The sequence below is a fragment of the Seriola dumerili genome, unplaced genomic scaffold (assembly GCF_002260705.1).
Source record: "Seriola dumerili isolate Sdu_G_001 unplaced genomic scaffold, Sdu_1.0 BDQW01001090.1, whole genome shotgun sequence".
Taxonomy (NCBI): domain Eukaryota; kingdom Metazoa; phylum Chordata; class Actinopteri; order Carangiformes; family Carangidae; genus Seriola; species Seriola dumerili.
Window position 1 is genome coordinate 402063 of NW_019175345.1, and position 16593 is coordinate 418655.

The 16593-nt window shown below is 43.9% G+C and overlaps 1 protein-coding gene across 1 annotated transcript; it reads right to left on the bottom strand.

Moving 5' to 3' along the window:
• Window positions 1–203: 203 nt before the first annotated feature.
• On the bottom strand, window positions 204–16593 carry nsd3 (nuclear receptor binding SET domain protein 3). The gene is made up of 24 exons (XM_022766954.1): window positions 15781–16593; window positions 14939–15184; window positions 14648–14810; window positions 14355–14509; window positions 13091–13723; window positions 12833–13004; window positions 12647–12747; window positions 12023–12068; window positions 11783–11913; window positions 10971–11096; window positions 10742–10868; window positions 10446–10646; window positions 8804–8983; window positions 7883–8029; window positions 4729–4885; window positions 3452–3654; window positions 3235–3347; window positions 2969–3115; window positions 2752–2874; window positions 1493–1609; window positions 1254–1395; window positions 1017–1123; window positions 699–903; window positions 204–475 (listed from the first exon to the last, which is right to left on the bottom strand). Exons 1-24 carry the CDS (start codon window positions 16591–16593, stop codon window positions 204–206), a joined length of 4827 nt encoding a protein of 1608 aa, XP_022622675.1.

The window sequence follows — 16593 nt, forward strand, 5'->3', positions numbered from 1 at the left end:
CCCGGTCACTTCCCGTGCCGACACTCCAGTCGCTCTGCGGTGTTCATCGGTGTGTCTCGGCTCTGAGTAGCAGCCATCGCACTGGTCAAAAAGCACTGTATTCCCTTTTGTAGTGCACTGCTTCAGGTCAGAAGTGGATGGGAGCCCAGGAGGCCAACGGGAGCGCACTTTACAGGGAATGAGGTATTGAGGGAGCTGAGGCGTCACTCTGCGGCCTGCTGGCCCGGTTCCAGCTCCGGCTCCTCTTTGACCCTGACGGGGCTCAGAGTGGAGCGCCGCGGCTGAGTCGAGCTGGAGTTGGAGCCCAGGGGACTGAGGGGATTGTGACTGGAGCAACAGGGGCGGCCTTCCAGGGAGGAGGCGTTGAGCGCCCCAGCCTCGTGGTCCCCGCAGAACGAGCGAGGGCAGAAATCACAGAGCGACGAGGCTGGGGCGCCGCAGACACTGCAGTCATGCCACGGACATTCCCAACGTCCTGCAGACAGGAAAGGAGGTGATTGAGGATCAGAGCAGTGATTGTACTTGTAGTAATAGATCCTGACGTATCAGTAATGACTCAGGATCAGTGCTGATGAAGCAGTGCTTTTGCATCATCTCAGAACATGAGAAATATTTATTAGCAGCAAGATTTTGACATGCATCTATAGATTTTAATGGATACACACACACACACACACACATGCTAATTTTGTCATTACCATATGGCGGCTTAGTGAGGTTGAGACACAGCAGGTGGTACGCTTTCGGACAGTCCTTCCTGTCACACATCACCAGCTCTCCTCCTTCTCCACAGCAAAAACAGAAGTACTCATGTGTGTGTTTGCCCTCCGGCCGCAGCTTCCGCTTCTTCGGCTTTAGCTTGGCGTTCCTGGCCTTCTCCTCTTTCTCCATCACCACGGCACTCTGGAGGATTATAGAAAAACAAAATGTTCATCAGACACAGCCTCTATGCCAGGATTACTCTCAGGTTTGGAAGCAGAACTGGGTTCAGGGTGCTGAGAGGTGAATGTCCTCACCATTGGCTGCACCCCGAGGAATCCAGAGCAGTTGTCTGATCCGCAGTGACAGGACGTTCTCCTGTTGCCCACACAGTGCAGGTTGTAGTTGAACGTCAGCTCTGTGCCTGCAGGAAAGCCAGGGACAAAACTCACATCATACAGACCATCGAGCTTGCTCTGAGCGCATGTGACATATACGTGGGAGTGTAACGGAACATGTGTGAGCACGTGTGTCATGTTTCCATGTGAACTCACCAGACTCGATGTCACAGAGGGCAAAGAGACCGATGCGAACGTCTCCGTTTACCGTCCACTTCTGGGTTTCACAGTTTGGGCTGCAGCTGTGGTTCATAAACCGAGATGAGTTTCCTTTTGGGCCGGCGTCTATCACACGATCCTGTGAGGTGAGACAGATATCGAGTCACCCGGGGTTTAGAAAACGCCTGGTGGAAGTCTCTCCTCTGAACAGTGTTTATCAGTGTCTGGGATGTTACCTTGGTGAGGGTGAGCATGTAGAAGTTGGTCACATGATTTTCATGGGCGCGTTTGATACGTTGCTGGCACTCCTCTGAGTCTATCACCTCTCCCACGTACTCTGTCACAAAGTCACCCTGAAGAAAACAACAAACATCACATTTGTCCGTTGTTTCAGCCATCACACAGACCCTCACCCTTCAAAGACTTCAGAAATCAAGGACTATTCAACAGGGATTTCAGAGCCACTAAATCTGTGACCAACGTCATTCCCACATTTAAATGAAATCACCCAGAGAAAGCCACAGTGAAGATCTGTGTATTGACAAGAAAAGGAAGCCTAGATCCAGCGAGGTGAAGGCCAGCCTGGGACCTTTATCGCATGTCCTTCACCTCTCTGCTCTCTCTACTGTCACTCATCTAATAACAGGAAGAAAATCTGAGATACAAGGTCTTAGTTTGAATGAGAATCTTTCTAACTAACATTTAGTCTCTTTCACACAAGCTCAAACCTTAAATCACAAGTTTTCTGCTTTTGAATGTCACTTTGTTCCGAGTCCTCCAGTAGAACACGTTTTTGTGATTCACATTTTGATTCTCGGTCCAGACGTCCTTAAGATTTTTTTTTAATTCGCTTCTACATAATTCATAAGTCTTTCCAATACAACACATTGAAGGAAATCTTGCTCCCATACCATGTGGTAAGAAGCACAAGTTGACTTATCGGCAGACCCTATTTTTTTTGTTGCATGTGTTGTATATGATCAGGCCGTGTTGTGCTTTATTTTCCCCGCAGTAACTGTGTTTACATTCTTTCATCTATTTTTACTTCTACTACTTATTTATAGATCTAGAGTTAGATCCAGGTAATGTAGACCTTTATTTCACCGTGTCTTGTTACTGAATAAGAAACTACTGCCGCTTATGTTCATTCATTCACAAAGAGCGGCGATTGTGACGAGCAGGTCTGTAGTGTAAGCGACTTGTTACTCTCTAGACTATTTAGAGCACTGAGAATATTGAGAGAAACAAGTAAGGGAAAACACAAGCGGCAAATCATTATTCTTACAGTCCTCGTGTGGTGTCTCCATCAATGATGTAGACCAAATGTGTAGTTACATTTTTTGAGGAGGCGCATGTCAGTTACACTTGCTGCCTCCACGCGTGGCCGCTGTAGGTGAGCCGTAGTCCCTTAACGCAGGAGTATAAATCCAGCTTTGCAGTGACATGTTGACGCTGTTTTGGGTGAAAGGATTGGACACTTGAGTTGGACACGCACCTTCCTGAGAGCCTGGTTGGTCCTAAGGCCCCAGCCACGGCCGTCTGTCTTTATCACCTCTGTCTCTGCGTACAGCCGCTTGGAGAAACACTGGTTCTCACAGTTGTCTCCTGCAGGACACACCTGACAACAACAACATGAAGGTATTAAGTTAAGAGGTGCAGGACCGTTAAAGAACGTAGCTAAATGAGTAGTACAGACAAGTACAAATACTGACCTGTGGATGACACTCGTACTGCAGCATGCGGTTGAGACACTGGGAGTCAAGGCTGCATGGGTGCTCATCTGTTGGTCTGCAGTTGCATCGTGGGATTTCTGACAAGTCGGCTACGTGTACCTGCACTTTCCCCACTGGTTTGTTGGACTGGCACAAGAAAACACACCCATAGAATAAGTAAAAACGCTGAAGACTTACTGAAAAAAAGTTCAATTTAGACAGTTTTTGGGTTATTTGTCTTAAGGGAGATATTCAAATGACAGTACCTTGATGAATTTGTACGGTGGAGGTTTGCGAGAGTTGCGTTCTTGTTCTAGAGCCTCCCTGCTTTCCCTCTGTGCCTTGAGCTCCTGAAACCGCCGGGCTGCTTCTTCCAGAGCTAAAACACAACAACATCTCAGAAATGTATCTTTCCTACAGCTTCACAGGATGAAACCCCAACAGATGTTTAAAGCAGGAGGAAACTTTCTTGGAAGAAATTACCTTTCTTGAAGGTTTTGTTGATGTTGATCTGACCCGTGACAAAGTTCTTGTCATTCTCCACGTAGGGGAAGACGCGGCCCTGGTTGATCCAGTAGTAGTCGTGGGAGCCAAAGAAAAACACAGGGAAGTCACCGATATCGTGGCGAAGGCTCTGAATGTTTGATGGCACCAAGCGAGGGTTGCAGATCTCCGCTGGCCACCACCTGCGAGGGAACACGATATTGTTCACGAGGAAAAGGTAAGAAGATGAAAGACATGTCAGGACAGAGGAAGAGTGTATGAAGAATAACTATTAAAATGACATACAATGTACATAGGGGGTCCAAACTCTGCAAATATTTACTTTGCCTTTAATTTTTTTTTTTCTGATTGACAATTTGAGAGTCTGTCTAAAGAAACAAAACTCCTCAAGCTCAGAGCTCATGTCCGACCTAGAAGATCTACATGTATGCTGGCTGTTTTTGGGCACGTAATCACTTCTCTTAAACGGAGGAGACATTGCTTGCATCCCATTACCACATTTTAATGTAGTGCCATGCTAGCGAAGTATAAGCAGTGGTATAAATATTGAAGACCATGGCTTACAGTGAGTGTGAGACAGGAAAACAACCATAATGCTCAGTATTTCCTGAATACCCCCATCTAGAGTATCACATCACATCCTGTTTCAGTGTGAGGTGAAACTCAAGTTCATTGCACTGAACTTCAAGGATAAGAGAAGTGATATTTTATAATTTTGTTGATTTCAACTAATGCTATGAAAAGACCAAAACCACCATACATTAGCCTGTCCCCAGCCTGTCTGTGCTTCTCAGCCAAAAGCACATTTGTTCCTACTGAAGACATAAAATAAAAACACATAAAAACAGGTCACAAATATATAGTTCAATAATTAAAAAGTCTAAATAATTTCCTAATACAGGTGGGCACTGTCTTTTTCAGCTTTACATTTGCTAGGGGGCTATTTTCAGCGGAGGATTAGTCCACGACTGGTGCTGCAGTGAGAGTTCATGTTCATTGTAATAAAGGGACATGTCACTTAGTACACTGTACACTGAACACTGAACCTTGCTGATGTGTTTTTAATCATTTTTGGACAACAATGGAGCTCGATGGAACAGAGGAATAAGTTACTTGTCAAGTCATTGTTAGTTTTAGTCTTTTCATGGGATTTTATTGTTAACAAGAAAAATATAGAATATCACCAGACTTATCTTTTAAATGTATCTGACAGTTGCACAACCTTCAGCAGTCTATACTAAGTGCTCTCTGCGTACCTGTAGTTGCCCAGTTTGACCCAGACAATCTGTTTGTAGTGAGGTTTCTTCCCTGCCCTGCAATCACTGCAGGACCACGCGCCCTCCGGCATCTCCATCTCCAAACACTCCGGGTGGAAGGAAGCTGGGCATGAGTCGCAGCACAGCAACTTGCCTCCTACATTTGTATGGATGTAAACATGTATGTGTGTGTATATGTGTGTGTGTGTGTGTGTGTGTGTGTATGTGTGCATGCATTGTGGGAAATGGGTATGCAAAGAGAGGAGGAGTGTATGGTTAGGTGATGCACCTTAAAACCTGGACAAACTCTGAATCTCATTTGCAGACAAGCCTAAAAAAAGTATGAATATTAAACTGAAGCTGAACCTACAAAATAGCATCAAGTCATGTTTTTTAAACATTTAGAGTGCTATGATAATAGTGTCCTTGTGGTGGACAATACTTTAATTTAAAGCTTGTAGACTAACATCTGGCCTTTATTCTGAAACATGAGAAGGAATGAAAATGGTTGGAGACCTCTGCATGTGATTCTCAGGTCAGTTACAACTTTTACTACAGCAGTTACAGCATGTCTGGCAATCAGATTCAGAGCACTGTACCAAGACCAGTCTACGGGAAATACATGCGGCAGCACGGGAATAAAATCAGCCAGCGAGTTAACAATGAATCAGTGTTATACTCAAGTAACAAATTACTGGCAAAAAGCAGGCATGCAGTCCTGCCAGTAAAGCAAACTTTTCCCATCACACATATCACATCCTGCAGAGACCAGCTTGCATGGAATCATGTACTTTTACAATATTGCAATTTACTGAATGTGTTTTTCTTTTTCTTTAATGAAATATAGCACTAACATCACAACTTTAAACAGCAATTAATTATGATTAATTTACAAATCTAGTTCTGATTGGAATTATGTTCCATCCAAGGCAGGTCAAAGCTCAAGAAAATGAGGTAAGCCAAAGTTTCATTTCATCTGAAAGTTTCAGTCAAAAATAAAAACTGACTTGCAGTCAGCATAAAGAGGTGAGGCTGATCAAGGCCGTTCAAATCAAAAAACAAGCCCAGAGTGCTGAAGCAGAGAAGCAGTGCGCCTCCAGCAGCGAAAAGCTCGCAAACCACAGACAGAACCTGAGCTAATCCAGAGCATCCTGCATCAGGTTTAATGACCAATTATATTTTCCCAGCAGGGACATTTTATTCATTGAAACTTAAAAGAACTTTTGATTTTATGTTGTTTATAGCAGCTTTATTGCAAAGATATATATCCAGATTAACTGTCCATGCACAGTGCAAACAAATCGCACAATGGGCCTCGTGCAAGAACCACTCATATGAACAGATTTGTTCTATGAGGCAAATATGAGTGACTTTAGAGAACCTGTCACCTTTTCTTGGATACACATGAAATTTGTTCGTCGTTCAGATTTGTCGTACAAGTCGTGTACAAACAGCCTGTCGTTCTCCACAGGAAGAAAAAACAATTGTTTTGACTTTCAGAATCATAATGAAATCATAAGAATGAGAATCATTATGGTTATTGCTTGTTTGATAGTTTTAGAAAATCCTTTGCTACACTAGCAGCAATATTACCTGAATAATATCTATCTCCATCGTGTCACAGCCCTTTGACCGCCTCCCATCTGAGGTCATGGATCACTTTGCTTTAGCAAGATGTTTTTGAGCATCTAACTTAATGTCAAAGTCCTTCTTTGAACGCAGAGGTTCATTCTTGGGCTTGGGAGCAAATTACAGAGATAAAAGTTCTGAACTCGAGGTTCACTTCCATTGTAACGTCACAATGGACACCAACAGAGACAGGGGTCATATTACCAACTCTTGTTGTGTGACCCAGGTCCTGTACTTAGATTATATGATGACACCTAGGTAAGTTCCAAATGCTGAAGAAGACCATGGCCACTGAAATAGCTCAGTAAGTAAAACTTGAGTTTATAATTTTTATCAGTACAGCGCTGCTCTGGTGACACATCACAGGCAGTTGTATTAATATTAGCACTACTGACATTGCTAAAACGTGGTCTGTTCTTGTCTGCTGATTTCCAGTATTAGGACTTGGAAGCTTTTCTTTTCCCTCTTGAATAAAAGTTGCCCACAAATGAAGTGTAGCAGACAGACAGCCTTATAAAGTAGTTTGGGGGCATCACTTATGCTAATGATGATGCAGTGAACAGGTGATATTAAAAAGGCCTTTTTCACAGCACACATTTTAACTTGTCATTGTAGGAAAAGCGTAGGTGTTTCTAATAACCTTAAAAATGGCCCTGGGTACTTCTCAATTCCCTTAACCGCATCCACGTTTCCCTCGCTTGTGTCTTTTCCTTGAGTCTTAGTAGCTCCCACTGAAGACGCAAGGAGAGATGCAAGGAAAACATGCGAGGAGACAGGAAAGAAGGAAATATGTTTTTAAGAGAAATGAGACGTCCTTTCCTTCTGATGACATCAGCACGGTGGAGTATTTATTAGCCATGCCGTTCAGCTAAGTGTCTTCGGGAAAGGATGGTCTCATATGTCCTCAGTCATGGCTCCTCAGAGATCCTTCCTTGCTCCTCACTCCTCAGAGCAGGAATAAGAGCTTTGGGACGGCTTTCAAGCGAGGATCCAGGAGTAAGGAAAGATCAAATGAGGGAATCGGGAGGTAACAGTTTTTTCTATTCCAAGCGTCCCAGTAAGTCATGACAGTGTCACAGTGATGCACAATACCAGGACCCTGGGACTGAAGCATCTTAAATTAATTTTGTTATTTAGACCTGTGCTTTTCCTGTTGTGATCTGTCAGAGTGTCTGTGAAAAGGGACAGTTTATAGCAATTTAAGTTTTGGCAAATCCTTCTTCTCATATGCCCAAAAGCAAAAAGAAAAAAAGAAAAAAAAGAGCGGTTTGGGATGAGAATACAAAGATGTTCTTGCATGAGGCCCACTGTTTTCTGTTAATGTGTTAGGGAACTTGGCTGAGGTTACTTTGCGCAACTCTGCATTGAAATTAACTGCATGTTTAACCAGTTAATTAACTCACTGCACCTCAAGGCTTTGGAATGAAAGATGCGTACAAAAGGGAAACTAAATCAGAACGGGAGCAGGCACAACACAAACACAGACCAGTGGGACAATGGAGAAAGAGAAAAACTGTTCAGTTACCTTTCCCAACATTCTTTTTGGTAGCTGACGAAGGAGAGGGAATCATAGGTAATTTCAACTCAGCACGATTTGACTCAGTCAGAAGGTAGTGGGACTTATAGGCATATGAACTTAATATGGTGTCAGTAAGGTCTTGCACTAACAGCCCTACACAAGACACACAGGAAGAGACGGGGGTGAGCCGCAGTCAAACTCGAAATTACCCAAAATTCACAAAAAGAGAAAGAACACACAGTCTCACGCACAAACACACACACACACACACACGCGCACGCACACACACACACACACACACACACACGCACACACACACATACATACACTGTTTTAACACAAGAAAGTAACAAGTAAAACAAAGTTTGTCCCAACACAAAGAGGCCAAACAGTGCACTCAACTTATTGAGTAACAGACAAAACATCAGATGTATACTGGCTCAGAGTCAGTAAACTCGTCACCATCCAGGGCAATCTTTGAAGTGGAGTGCACTGTAACAGCCTGGATCATTCATAGTATTAGTATCGTGATGGAAAACAAACATTACATTTCACAGCACTGCTATTCATGAACAACAATGCCGAACATGAAACATGTAATATTAAAGATTAAATATCCAAACGTAAAAAGGAAATATGTGAGGCTTCTGCTTTCACTCATGAGATGTTACTGCAACTTTGACTGTATCAAGGAAAATGGTTATAATCTACAATCATGGAGGGTGATCAGGTCCTGTTGATGCTCCAATGTGACGTGCAAGTAAGAAAACCCTACTCTCGTTTTTTGTCATTATACTGAAGTCAGAGGGCGGTGGAAGCAAAATTAAGAATTTGTGTGTTTGTGTCAGCTCCGTCTGTTCAGGGTCACTGCTGAATCTCAGCTGTCGGAGAGGAAGGCCGTTAGTGTGTACTGCTAGGAGAGCTTACCTCTGGCACACAGGAAGCACCAGCCCACATTGACAGGGGAGGTGAGGAGGCCGTTCCTCTTGGCACTGCCGTGGCTGCTGCAGATCATGATGTGATGGGTGAGGGCGACGCTACCCGCCGCCACGCAGCTGTCTCCTGTGTGATAGGCCAACGGGCAGCGGATACAACGCATCAGACGACCTGGACGGGAAGCAGAGCAGAGGGAGAAAAGACCCGGTGAGTCACAGTTTTTGTGAACCGTTCACTCTGTCACGAGTCATGTAGCTGTGTGACAGTACAGCACGCATAGAGCTGAGAAAAGGTTCACTCCTTTCATTCCAGTTTTTTATAATGAATTAGGTCAAATTCCTTTACGGGCTCCAGTTGTAATTAAAGAAAATCAGAAGGAAAGAATACAACCACTTGGTGCTGTTTTTAGTAGCTAATCAAGACTTCAGGTATTAAAATGTTATTTTCCTTTAACAACAAAATAATACTAAACATGGTTTGACATTTAACATTTGCACTTGATGGTAGTGGTTCTCAACCTCAGGGTCCAAAGGGTCACAAGATTAATCTGGAGGGTTGTGAGATGTTTAATGGAGTTGAAAAGAAGAAACAATTTTTCTTTTATGGGCCTCACACAGTTATTTAAATGAAACCATGTGAGAGGCTTAGAGGGGAAATGTCTCTTTGGTGGAGCGGCTAATAACTCATAGACAACGGCAACATTTTTTATAAAAACATAAAAAGTTTTGGAACCACTTTTTGGGATCGTAAAGACAAAAACATCCATGTTCATCTCCTACTGGGATTTGGGTGTACAACAAACTCTAACATCATTTGCTGAGGGATTTTATTTGAGATGAGTTCCTGGAGGGTTTTAAGAAGTAATTTCCTAAAACCTAAGTTTTAGGTTTTGTTTACTTCCTTATCCCCATGCAGTGCTTTTTAATATGGTCAGAATCAGACACAGCATTAATCCTGCCTGGTGTCACACGTACAAAGAGTAGGTGATGGTGTCACAGGGTGACATTTTTGGCACCTTAGCACTTGAGGTTCATTTTTAAAACCACAAGATACTCGCACAATGATGCAAACACAGTGTATTTCTTCTCCTTTTCAGACGGTATATTTCCAGCAGGATAGTGCACCATCATCTAAAGGCACTTTCAGGAACATGGAAATTACTTTATTTTTCTCCACTGGTCTACGGCCTCCAGGTGCCCCTCACCTCAGAACCACCTTCATGGACACATTAAGTTTGGGGTGGAACAGGACATTTGTAACAAGACTGAGTCATCAAATACTCTGCAGGAAATGGATTTCAGTCGAGAATTTCCTCCGAAAGTATCACCTTTTTTGTCATCTGTTTCTCAATCTAATATCTCTCAAAAAAAAACAGTGTCTTTTTTCTTCCTCTTACATATTGTGTAAGAGGAAGTGTAGACTTGGCCCTTGCTCTGCTTATTATTTGAGCTTTTCTCGATTGCCACTGGTCAATAACATCAGCTAGAGGCCAAAAATATAATGGAAAACGAAACTTTTCATACATTTTCTTCATGCTCTGCTGATGTAGCACTGGCTCGCTGCCACACAGCTTCCACCGCAGACTCAAACAGGAAATCAAAGAAGATAAAAAACAAAGTAGAAGCTGTTTTACCTTTACTGGCTCGTTGCAGGTCTCTCTCCAGGCAGCAGGTAGCGCAGCTGTGCTGAGGGCAGCAGAAGCCTCCGTCCGAACTGATAGTGGTGCCTGGGAGTTTGCGGACACAATCCTCGTGGTAGTAACAACCACATCCCAACACAGAGCAGCGTGTCACCTCCTGGCCCACCGTTTTACAGCTAAAACATGGATGATTGCCTAGAAAAAGGATGACAGAGAATCTCTGATTGTAGAGAGCCAAATACAACAAATGTGATGGTGAAGATGTAGTTTATTTACTCAGATTTTCTCACCATTTCTACATTCCAAACAGGTGAATCTGCCTTCAGGTAGGGACGTCAGACCAAGACACTCCAAGTGAAACTGTCTGTTGCAGTCACCTTCACACACAACCAAACCCTCTCCATACACCTCACAGATCTACACGGAGAGAAAGATGAATCGATCATGATATGAACTCAATACCGGCAGGGTTTTAGAAGAAATACAGTTTAACAGAGATGAATCATGAGCAGCGCTGACCTGGCAGACCGTGTCTCTCTTGCCAGTGCTGCTGTCCTGTCGGGACAAGCCAGAGTCCACAGACTGAGTATCTGAAGCGTCTGCATCTGCTGCTGCCGGACTATCAAGACTCTTCCCAAATAAACCCTGTGATATAAAGAAAGAGCAAGTGCGTTTTTTTGTTTTGTGTGAAGAAACCCAGTCGTATAAAGCACAAACACACCAAATGTAAGCTACTGAGTTCTTGTGTGTAGATATTCAGACTAGTCCACGGTGTGAGCAGGGCTGCAATAAATTATTCTTCTTATTATTAATTAATGTGTCGATTATATTCTTGATTAACTGATTGATAGTTTGGATCGGGTGGCTGTGGCTCAGGAGTTAGAGCAGGTCATCCACTAAGCGGAAGGTCGGCGGTTCGATTCCCAGCTTGGGCAAGATACTGAACCCCAAACATATATCATCAGTGTGTATAAGCACTATACATGTGTAGAAAACCACTGTATGAATGTGTGTGTGACATGTCAGCAGTCAAAAATACCTGTTATAAGTTCCATTAAGATTTTTAAAAAAAAAATGAAAATAATAAGATATTCACATCAGAGAAGCTGCAAGCACTGAATTTTTGCTTCACAAAAACACTTTAAACGATAAATCAATGATCAAAATCGTTAGTGCTTCATTGTTTAATTCGTGGACTTCAGCTCGAGCTGTGACTATGTGATACAAAAAGAAAGTCTTGCACGTTGCTGAAAATGCATAAATAAAAAACACAAATAGTGTTTTCCTCTTTGAGTGTGTGGGTATTTTCTATACATGTTTCCTAACCCTACCTGTGGATCGTTGAGACCTCTGGAGTCAGAATCAGACGTGTCTCTGTACTGAGATGAAGCCATTTCCACATCTGTTGACGCTCTGCTTCGCTTCTTCAGAGGCTTGCAGGCATCCGAGATCTCACTGGCACCTAGAGGATCACACAGGGGGGTAGTCAAAAAGATGAAATTCAGTTTTTAGAAGTACATGGATTTCCCACCACAGAGGTTTACAGGAGGCATGAGAGAAGGATCCCCTACCTTTCTGTGAACCTGTCCTCATTGTGGTTTCAGGAGCCATCTCCGCCTGTGAGGAGGTTAAACACGGAAGTCTAGGTTACAGTGGCGGTCGTTCTGATTCAGGTGGTAGCAGGTTAGTTGGCTATGTTCACTTCAGTGGATGAGAGTGTGTTGACGCACAGAGGGCTCCAGCAAAAAACCCTCAGGCTTGTTTGGGGAAAGTTGAATCTAACTCAACTTTGTCACAATGCAACACAATGTTATATAATGTTCCAGCACACAACAGATAATTTCACTGACAACTGACATGTTTCTAGTGTTGCAAAATCCTATCTCATAATATTACACCCCTGTGTAATGTGTCTTTGTATTGTTTAGTGTTTTGTTTCACTGTCTCACAGATACCAGAGATATGCACAGAGCCCCTTGTATTTTTTTAGTTTTACTTATTTATTATATTTTGGAATATTTTGGTGTATTTGGAATATATTTGATAGCTGACAGTGTGGGAAGAAAAAAGACAACTGTAGAGGGAACATGGAGAGAGAGAAGGGTATGAAATCCAGAGGCCACACCTGTGTGTTTTCTTTTTAATACAGTGATAGTTTTGGTCTGAAGACCGTCTTATCTGAGGGGGACTGATACCTGTTCCTTTTTGGTTTTCTTCTTAGGGACGGGATCGCTGCCTCTCTCTGACTCAGACCTGCTCCGGACTGATCTTCGCTGCAGCTTTCTCTCCTGAGAACCTGAAAACGTATAGAAATATTGAGCTGCATCTCTTACAGTGTCATTCTACACATCAAATATTCATCATGTCTGTGTTTTACTAACCCTGTGGACTACTGTGGTGCGATCCAGGGGAAGAGGTCGGCTGCATTCCTCCCTCCTCGCTCCTCCGACTGGCAGGGGAGCCTCTTCTCTCATCCCTGTCCTCCCCCTCTTCCTCTCCCTCGTCCCCATCTTCCTCCTCCTCTGGACTGGGCTCAGGTTTAGCTCTGCTGTCCTGCTGAAAGCATCAACATCTGACTATCTTCTTACAGGATAACACGGTCACATGTACATTTTTCTGTCTGAAAAAGTTACACCAACCTCAGGAGAGCAATATCCAAGGTCAGGCTGCCTGGCTTCTCTCTCCACCCTCTCCTCCTTTTCTTCTTCATCTTTTTCTTTTTTCGGAGACGGAATTGCTTTTTTCTGCAGCAGAGGCCAGTCACACTTTGTGATCTCCACATTCAGCCTCTTCATGGTGATGGAGAGAGGCAGCAGCTTTCTCGCAGCTGCTGTTTTCCAGGCCCTGACTGGTGGCGGTGAGTCCTGCCGTGCTCGTGCGTCACAACCAGCATTCTGTTTTGGGGAGCTGGCCTTACGCTGGTCCCCCCTCTGGTTCTTCTCTTCATTTGAGGCCTGGGAGTTTGTGTTGTCTTCTGTGTTTGAAACACTACACTGTCTGCGCGGCAGCTGCCTTCGCGGTGGCAGCTCTCTCTCTGGTGACTTCACTCCTCCGTCTTCCTTCTTACTGATTGAGCCGCTGGAGCGCCGGTTTCGTCTCTCAGCTCTGATGTTGGGTTTCTTGTTTGGCGGGGCCTCATTTGGGTCGGGGTCAACGTAGATGAAGGTGTAGTTGTCAATTCGCTCCTGCCGCGTCATCAGGAAGGCATCCTCTGCGTGGCCTACACCTACCTCCCACTGAGAGCGCTCCCGCTGAGGGATAGGCTTCAGAAGCTGGAGAAGAAAAGATACGAAAATGATGAACATCATTTCTAAATACAATCCATCGCACTGTCATTCATGGCATTCATGATGGTTTAAAAGAAAGAAAAAAAAGAGTTTATAATCCAAAAGACATGCATGGGATAAATTAGAAGCAATGGCATCATCAACAAAAAGCCAGTTAATGGTAGTAACTGATTTTCTCCCAGATTTTATGTCCCACAGATCCAAAAATTGTTGGATGAAAAGTTCAGAATATAATTCCAATGATACAAACTTAAGAAAAAGAAATAAAAATAAAATGCTGACTATTCTTAATAAGTTTAAATTTTGAATCTCAGATTCTAAACAATGAAACTAAAAAGTGTTTGCACTGCATATGATAGTTTTATAATAAAGTTTTCACCTGTTCGACACTGAGGCAAATTCCTGATTTTGGCCTATATAAATAATAAAAACTAAAAATAACAGCCGTTCTTTATTACGAAGACCCGATTGCATAAAATTATTCACTGCATACATATAAATCACATGAAGTCAATTCTTAACATTAAACTTTACTTTGATTGAGTGCCTCTTGGCCTACATAGTATCTTTATATTGGATCAGTCTGACAAAATGTCTCAGACGCATTTGTACGTACTTTATGTCTCTCTACAGGGTTTGTGGTCTTGCGCAGAGTCTCGGACTGAAGGTCATCGAACTGTTTCTTCCCTTGGTACATGACAATCCTCTTCTCATGGATCCATGCTCGCTCAGCGACGCTGCCAAAGAACTGGACGTGATACTCCCTATGACCTGCACGGCAACAGAGAAAGTCAGTGAAATGAGCTGCGGCGTGAAAGAAAACGTGAAGAAAGGCAGATTTAGAGAGCTAAAAGTGATTTTTTTTTTTTTTTTTTTTTTTTTTTTTTTTTAAATGGACCTGTTCATTACCTCTGGTGTTGATGCGAGTGTGGACCTTCATCTGCGGGTCAGAGGAGACCATGCAGGGCCACCAGGGGTAGGTGCCCACCTTGGACCACACCAGGTCTCCTATCACAAACTCCTTACAGAAGCCCGTCTCTTGGATCACTGATGGATGATGGACTTTCGGAACCTAAACATGAACATGAACATGAACATGAACATGAACATGAACAAATCACTGATTTCAAAATCCAAAAAATGACAAGTATGTTTCCAAAAGAACTGAAACTGCTACAGAGTGAACAGTCCCGCTCTTGCCTTTGGTGTCTTTGGTTCAGCTTTGATAACCGTCTTCTGAGGCTTCTCTGTCTGGGCCGGGGGTGCTTCTGTTGGCTGGGGCTGGACGTGGGTGTCCTCTGTCTGGCCCGTTGTACCTGCCTGTGTTTGGCTCTGGTCCAGACTCTGTTCCTGGACCTGCTGCTGCAGCCTCGCACTCTTTTTCCTCTTCTCCTTCTTCCTCTCATGTCTGCGCTGCGTCTGAGCGGCCTCGTTCTTCTGAGACTCCTTCTGAAGATTAGAAAATAGAAAAAGGGAAAACAGCGGTGATGAGACATCAGTTAACTTTTTTTTTTTTTTTTTTTTTTGCTGTTTCCATAAAGTCAACTCAAAAATGGATCTGTCTGTCTGCAGAAATAAAATCTTCCTCCGATATCCACTTCTTAAGTGCTGTTAATATGCTGATCATCACACAGTGTAACCACGCTATATAAATTTTAATGGGACAGATTAAACTTATATTTAGTGTGTAATATAGTTTTTCAATATACTCTGCCAAGTACTTTTATACAAGGTATGATATTGTCTGTATCTCGAGCTGAAACAACAATTTTGATAAGGAAACCTTCACATTTAAGTCATTTTTCAAGGAAAAATTGTTACCTACTTTTCATGGTCTTACATAACAATTAACTAAATATTTTGGGGTTTTGAACTGTCATTTGGACAAAACAAGCTGTTTCGGACTTCAGGAACAGGACAGATAATTTGGCTGTTTATTTGAGTGAATCAAACCTGACCAAGGTGTCTTCAGTGTTTGATACAGACCTGTGTATGTGTGTGTGTGTTTGTGTGTGTAACCAGCTTGAACACGCATGCATTACCTGCAGCTCCTGCAGTAGGTCTCCACACAGCGCAGATTCAAACAGCTCTTTTCCATTCTGATACGTCTTTATGATCTTCAGCTTGATCTCCGGAGAGCTGGTTTTCTTCAGCACCCCACCAGGGGTGATGGACGGGGCGTGAGAGGGCTGAGAAGAGGGAGTACTGTCCACAAGTGAGGGGGGAGGACTGGAGGAAGGCAGGTGTAATGGAGGAGGAGGGGGGAGTGTGTGGGTCATGATGTGTGGCGTCTGGGACAGATGGTGCTGGGAAGGCAGTGGCGGTGGGGGTGGACTCTGTGGGTGCGAATGGGTTTGTATATGAGGTGGGTTTGAGTGGAAATGGTGCGCGTGGTGGTGGTGATGGGGGTGATGATGATGGTGGTGGAGGTGCGGGTGATGTGTGGGCAGCGGAGGAGAAACAGGAGACAAAGGTCGCTCCTGGAGGCCTGGGCCTCTCAGGACCGTCCCTTCCCCTGGCATGAGACCGTGCTCGCCGTAGCTCCGTATGGCCCCATAGCCGTTAGCCGAGCCGTTAGGGAACTGCGAGTACATGGAAAACTTGGCCTGTGGCTCATACATGCCCAGACCAGGCGGAAAGCCATTGGAGACCTGCTGCATGTCCTCCGAGGCTGACGGCGGGTAAGAGAACTCTGCATCCAGGGCAGCATCGTAGGAGGGACCACCATCCTCGCCCGGGTCACTACCGGTGTCGCAGGTGCCTTCCTGTCTGATGTTGGCTGAGTCAATGAGCTGAGGGGGTTGCTGAATTGTATTTCCCATGATCCCTTGCATGAAAGAGAAGGAGAAATCCAT

Bases quoted from the DNA above. Each gene is read 5' to 3' on its own strand.
- nsd3 (XM_022766954.1), bottom strand. From the start codon at position 16,593: ATGGATTTCTCCTTCTCTTTCATGCAAGGGATCATGGGAAATACAATT. The intron at 12,748-12,832 runs GTTAGTAAAACA...ATACGTTTTCAG, and splicing joins GCACCACAGTAGTCCACAGG to GTTCTCAGGAGAGAAAGCTG. The intron at 3,655-4,728 runs GTACGCAGAGAG...GTTCCCTCGCAG, and splicing joins GTCAAACTGGGCAACTACAG to GTGGTGGCCAGCGGAGATCT.